The 6,161-nt window shown below is 46.0% G+C and overlaps 1 protein-coding gene across 1 annotated transcript; it reads right to left on the reverse strand.

Moving 5' to 3' along the window:
- Window positions 1-896: 896 nt before the first annotated feature.
- On the reverse strand, window positions 897-2,687 carry LOC308616303 (E3 ubiquitin-protein ligase AMFR; the record flags this gene model as incomplete). The annotated part of the gene is made up of 1 exon (XM_081232587.1): window positions 897-2,687. Exon 1 carries the CDS (start codon window positions 2,490-2,492, stop codon window positions 897-899), a length of 1,596 nt encoding a protein of 531 aa, XP_081088713.1. The 5' UTR covers window positions 2,493-2,687.
- Between the last annotated feature and the right edge of the window lie 3,474 nt (window positions 2,688-6,161).

Here is a 6,161-nt window from a genome sequence, read left to right on the forward strand (position 1 = left end):
CATTTGTTGTAAAGCTGGTTTGGTGGTGCTGAACTCTCTCAGCTTTTGCTTGTCTGTAAACGTTTTAATTTCTCCATCAAATCTGAATGAGATCCTTGCTGGGTAGAGTAATCTTGGTTGCAGGTTTTTCTCCTTCATCACTTTAATTATGTCCTGCCACTCCCTTGTGGCTTGTAGAGTTTCTGCTGAGAGATCAGCTGTTATCCTGATGGGGATTCCCTTGTGTGTTATTTGTTGTTTTTGCCTTGCTGCTTTTAATATGATTTCTTTGTGTTTAATTTTTGACAGTTTGATTAATATGTGTCTTGGCGTATTTCTCCTTGGATTTATTCTGTATGGGACTCTGTGTGCCTCCTGGACTTAACTATTTCCTTTCCCATATTATGGAAGTTTTCAACTATAATCTCTTCAAATATTTTCTCAGTCCCTTTCTTTTTCTCTTCTTCTTCTGGAACCCCTATTATTCGAATGTTGGTGCGTTTAATGTTGTCCCAGAGGTCTCTGAGACTGTCCTCTGTTCTTTTCATTCTTTATTTTGCTCTGCAGCAGTTATTTCCACTATTTTATCTTCCACCTCACTTATCCGTTCTTCTGCCTCAGTTATTCTGCTATTGATCCCATATAGAGTATTTTTTATTTCATTTATTGTGTTTTTAATCAATGCTTGATTCATCTTTAGTTCTTGTAGGTCCTTGTTAACTGTTTCTTGCATTTTGTCTATTCTATTTCCAAGATTTTGGGTCTGGGAAATAGAATCTTGGATCATCTTTACCATCATTATTCTGAATTCTTTTTCAGGTAGACTGCCTATTACCTCTTCATTTGTTAGGTCTGGTGGGTTTTTATCTTGCTCCTTCTCCTGCTGTGTGTTTTTCTGTCTTCTCATTTTGCTTATGTTACTGTGTTTGGGGTCTCCTTTTTGCAGGCTGCAGGTTCGTCAATGCAGGCCTAACGCTCTCTGACCGCTGTGTGGGAAAAGGTACTTGAATCCGTCCTTCTAAAATGTTGTCTGTTGTTATTTCAACTGAGCGTGTCAGCTGGAGGTCCTGCAGTACTAGGTGGTATGGAACCTGGGGAAACATCTCTTGAATCTGATGAGCCATTGCATTAAGCTGGGAGTTGCTTGCTTGAGTAATGCCTAGAATGTTGGTGGTGTGCATCACTTCGACTGAAAAACTTGGCAGCCAACTTGCAATCCGGGACCCATCGAAGTGGAAGAAGTGATTGTGTTGGTTTAAGCGAGGTCTGCCTTCAGCGGCTGCTACAGGAACCAAATTCTCATCCAAGTTCTCTCCTTGATGCTCTTCCCTGACACGATTATTGTCGGCAATATTAAGAGACATTCTGCATGTTGGACAGGAGGTGTCTTGTTCTAGCCAGGAACGAAGACAGGAGTTGTGGAAAAGATGTCCACAGGGCAGTTTCCTCGCAGCCTGCATGGAGTCCCGGCAGATGGCACAGTCATCGTTATTGACAGCCAGCTCCTCTGGAGTTGCAACCGCAAACCTGGCTTCCATGTTTCCAACCACTCGCAAATAGTTCTTGTGCCGGCAGATTCGACGTTGTACCTCATGAAACAGGTAACGCAGCTGCATAAAGATGACCAAGCTGGCCATGGATAACCAGATGTTGCCAAATAACAACATGTGAATATGATGCATGAGGTCCAGGGACAACAGAGTGAGCTCCATAACAAAATCTGTGTAATAGACATATGTTCCCTTTCCTTCCCACGTTCCTTCGTGATTGAGGTCCCAGAGGTGAATTACATATCGTAAAATCACATGAGCAGTCCTCACTGTCACAAGAAGAGACTCTGCAGCCATGAAAGCCAATGTGTGCATCCCATGGGTGTAGCCTGTGACACAACAGACAACTGCTAATCCACAGCAGGAAAGCAGCATAGCGATCAGTAGAGACAGAACTCGACCATGGCTACTCATTGGTGTGCTGGGAGAAAAGGAAAGATATTCAAACCGGTCCTTGCAGAGCTGAACCATCAGATGCAGAAATACCAGTCCAGCAAACCAGAGGCACCACATGACCACTTCTTCCACTGTCTGGACATTCAGCACACCAAAAATGAAAATGAACTTGTAGAAAATGAAATTCCAATACTTGTCTTTGAGGTGCTGTCTTTCGCTCACTCGAAGAGGGCCAAACACAATACACTGGATTAGCTTAGCCACCAACATCAAAACACAGCAAGCAGTATTTACTAGAACCCACACGAATAGGCTGTCCGAGAGCAGGTACTGGGCCACGTCGCGGGCCCGGGGTCCCCCGGTGCTCGGCCGGACGAGCGCGGCCGGGTCTGGCTGCACCGCGGCCGTTACTGGCTCCGCCTCGGCGGGCCCAGGCCCGGGCCTGGCCTCGGGCTGGCTGAGAGCGCGGTAGGCGCTGACGATGGTGCCGAGCAGGGCCAGGCCGCTGAGGCCCGTGTAGGTGCGGAGGCTGGGCCAGGGGAAGCCCTCAAGGAAGAGCAGCGGCATGGCGGCAGCGGCGGCTTCCAGCCCCCAGGCCTCCCCGCGCTGCGGCCGGGCCGCGGCGGCCTCGCGAACAGCGCCCACGGGCTCTGGCGTTGCCGTTGCCGTTGCCGTCGCCGCTGCCGCTGCCGCCTCGCCGGGCCGGGCCGGGCCGCTCCTGGCCGCTCGCGCCGCTCCGCCCCACGCTGCTCCCGCTGCTGCCCCTGCCGGCGCGGAAGATCCTCGGCTGGCTAGGGGCGGGCCGCCGCCCCCAGCAGGGTGCGGAGAGCAATAGTCTTATTTATGAATAGGGTTAATGCAAATTGTCATGTAGTGGCATTTCACATCAATTATTATTTTTCACGTGAATGACAACATGTTTTGTATTCCAATTTTGTATCAAACTCACATTGGACCGTCAATTTTTCATTTCATTATTTTTTGATAAAAAGCTATTGGGGCAGTGGGAAATACTTTTTCTCTTAAAGGTTCATTGAATGTTCCTTAGATATTTATGGGCACACTAAAAATAATACCACTGAGTCATTTCTGGGAAATGCAAAAATACACAAGAAGAATCCCATCATGTGCTATAAAACTTTAATGTATATTAAAATTAAACACCTATGACTTCATAGCTTTACTCTATTCCATGATAGGAAAACATAAGAATTTCATAAATGAGAGCAAGGCATAAGTAGTTGATTCTACTTGATTAGTTTCTTTCAGAACAGAATAATTTAGTTGGAAGTATAAGGAAACAAACCATTTGATCTTTTGCTGTGAAACAGTCCATCATTAACTAAACTTGAGCATCTTGAAGTTCCCATGTAATGTGTGTCCCAACACAGACCATCTGATAGGGCAGTAAAGGCACTTTTTGGTCTGAGTCTGGGCTAATATATTATTACAAGTTCCTTTTTAAAAAGAAATACTTTGAGATAGTAAATTACCAAACCTTGTCTATTAAACATCAATGGGTAAAGTATGATAAATTAAGAAATAAATGCAGTAAATTATGAATTGTCTCATATATACAAGTGTGTTTTCTTAACTCATTTTCTAACTGGTTCTTAAGGCTAATTTCACCTAGTTATATTCTTACGTTTTGAATAACATAAATTGAGTCTCTGAACATTTAGTCACATCTTCTTTGGTCTTGATCTTCTCAATAAAAACACCTAACTCGTGCTATCTCTCTAAAGTTAGTGAAAGTAGAGATACCTCCCCCTGGCAACACACAGTGTGCTCCAAAATGATAGATGTCACAAGATCAGACAGATGCATTTACCTTGTTCTTTTAAGATAAATCCTCCAATCCCCTATTTAAAATCTCCTCAACCCCAGCAGATTCTCCGCAGAAGAGAGGCGCCTACAACCGAGCCTGCGGTGCGCACGTGCAGTGCATGCTGTCCCCGCCGCCGGCCCGCCTTGGCTCTCTGCCCTCTTCCGGTTCTCTCTGCCCTCTTCCGGTTCCAGCCATCTGACCAGCCACAGCCAGCCACATCTCTGGCAGCACGTTCAGCTGGCTTGGCAAGAATACTCGTCACAAGAAGGAGCCAGAGCTCTTCCAAATGGTGGCCGAGGCGCTGCGGTCGCTGTTTCCCCCGGAAGCTGCTGCCGCTGGAGGAGCAATAAGGCTCCCACGAGTTCCACTGCCCGCCGCCGGAGGACTCTGACTCTGACCGTAGCCCAAGCCACTCCTCGTGGGCCTGTACAGTATGTGCAAAACCACCTTCAGGAGGCACCTGACGAAGAAGGGTTTCCTGGTAATGCGTATAGGGCCGAGCACACCACTGACTCCTTTTTCACCGCCAAACACAGCCTCACTGAGGAGGTGGTGCCCAGCGACACCTGCTAGTTGTGACCTCTGTGGCACCACTTCCACAAGCTCAGCATCTTCGGTACAGATTCCCCAACAGGTTCATGCGTTCCCAGCTGCCTAGCCCAGTGTTGGACAGCACTCACACCCTCGGCCCTCCCGGGATTCTGTCTGGAAAGAAAGCACCTCGGGAGAGGTTATGACCTTGTGGAGGGCCTGGAGTGGTTCACCACGCGTGTGGACTGCATCATCCTGATGTTTGATGCTTCTGAAGTGGGTATCTCCAAAGAGTTCTCAGAGGTCAGCAAGGCCCAGAGGACAAGAGATGCATTGTGCTGAAATTCCAGGCCTTGAAGCCCAAGCTGCTGGACATGATGGACGATATGCTGGTCAGGGACACCGCCCGGATGATGGCATGGTGTGCCGGGCCAGGCTGTGAAGGACTGTGCCTTGTATGGCTCCAGAATAGGCTCTTGGGGCATGACTATGGTGAGGGGCCCGGTGAGGACACTGATGATGTTGAGTGGGTGGTGGACAAGGAGAAGCCCACCTGCAATGAGATTTACATACTGTCACCTTTCAGCAGTCAGCTCATGAGTGCCAACACCAAGTAAGAGACGGTGAAGTCCATGCTGCCCCGTACTGTGCCGGGGGAGGTCTGGAAGCTGGCCGATGTAGACCAGGACGGGCTGCTGGGAGATGAGGTATTTGTCCTGGGCAAACACCTCGCCAAACTCAAGCTCAAGGGCCACAAGATGCCCGCTGACCTGCCTCCTTGCCTGATCTCATCCTCCAGCAGAAGCACCAGTGACCCACCCTGCCCCACCCCCCCAAGCCATCTCATCACCCGGCCAGGCAGAGACTGAGGAGGGGAAGGGTCACCAGTTCTCAAGGACCCTGAAGACTGAGCGGATGTTTCCTCAGCTTTTGAAAAAGGTAAGGAAAAAAAATTTATAGGATAACAGCACTGATAGGATAACAGTATTGATATCTATCTACTCCTCAGTTGAAATTAGTTTGTTATGAGCCAGATACTCCATTAAGCACTTTAATATGTGTCATGCCTTTTCATAATTACCAAAGCTCAATGAGAAAAGTTATGTCAAATGCTGGTTATAGGATTTTGAATCTCAGTAAGACACCATAACTTTCTAAAGAGTTTATAGCTAATGCATAATAGAACTGTAACTTAAATCTGAATTTCAGGTATCTTGATTTCCAAAATAATGTGTTTTTTAAAAAAATTTTAGTTGTAATATACAAGTGCAGGAAATTTAATATTCCAAATCTATTTATCAAAAAACTATCATTACCTCCATAATTAAGGGTTTTCTTATCACACCATCAAAACAGTCTCCTTACCTTAAGCAGTCCTACATGCTTGATGTTTTCTATAATTAGTTTTGCTGTTTGGAAATTTAATGTAAATGTGTTCTCTTGTGCCTGGCTTCTTTCATGCAACATAATGTTCTTGAGATTTTTCTGTGTTGCTGCATGCATCATGGTTGATCCTTTGTCATTGCTAAAAAAAAATTCATTGCATGAGTATACTTCCATCTGTTTATCCAGTCTCCCGTTGATGGATATTTGGATTGCTTCCAAGTTTTGGCTACTGTAAATCATTGGTTATTTGGGGCTGAAGATGGGTGAGTTTGATTGCTAACAGGCATGAAGGAACATTTGCGGTGATGGAATTAGTTATGCAAGTATATCCATTCAGGTGCATTTTAATGTGTGTAAATTTTATCTCAGTAAACTGAATAAAATATCTGTTTCTCATATGGAAGAATGAGCTGTAACACAAATATGACTGCTCCACCACTTTTCTTCAAGCACTTCAGTTATTTCCTAATATTCTTCAGGAAAATATCAAG

Source organism: Mesoplodon bidens, assembly GCF_964165515.1.
Source record: "Mesoplodon bidens genome assembly, chromosome: 4".
Lineage (NCBI taxonomy): Eukaryota > Metazoa > Chordata > Mammalia > Artiodactyla > Ziphiidae > Mesoplodon > Mesoplodon bidens.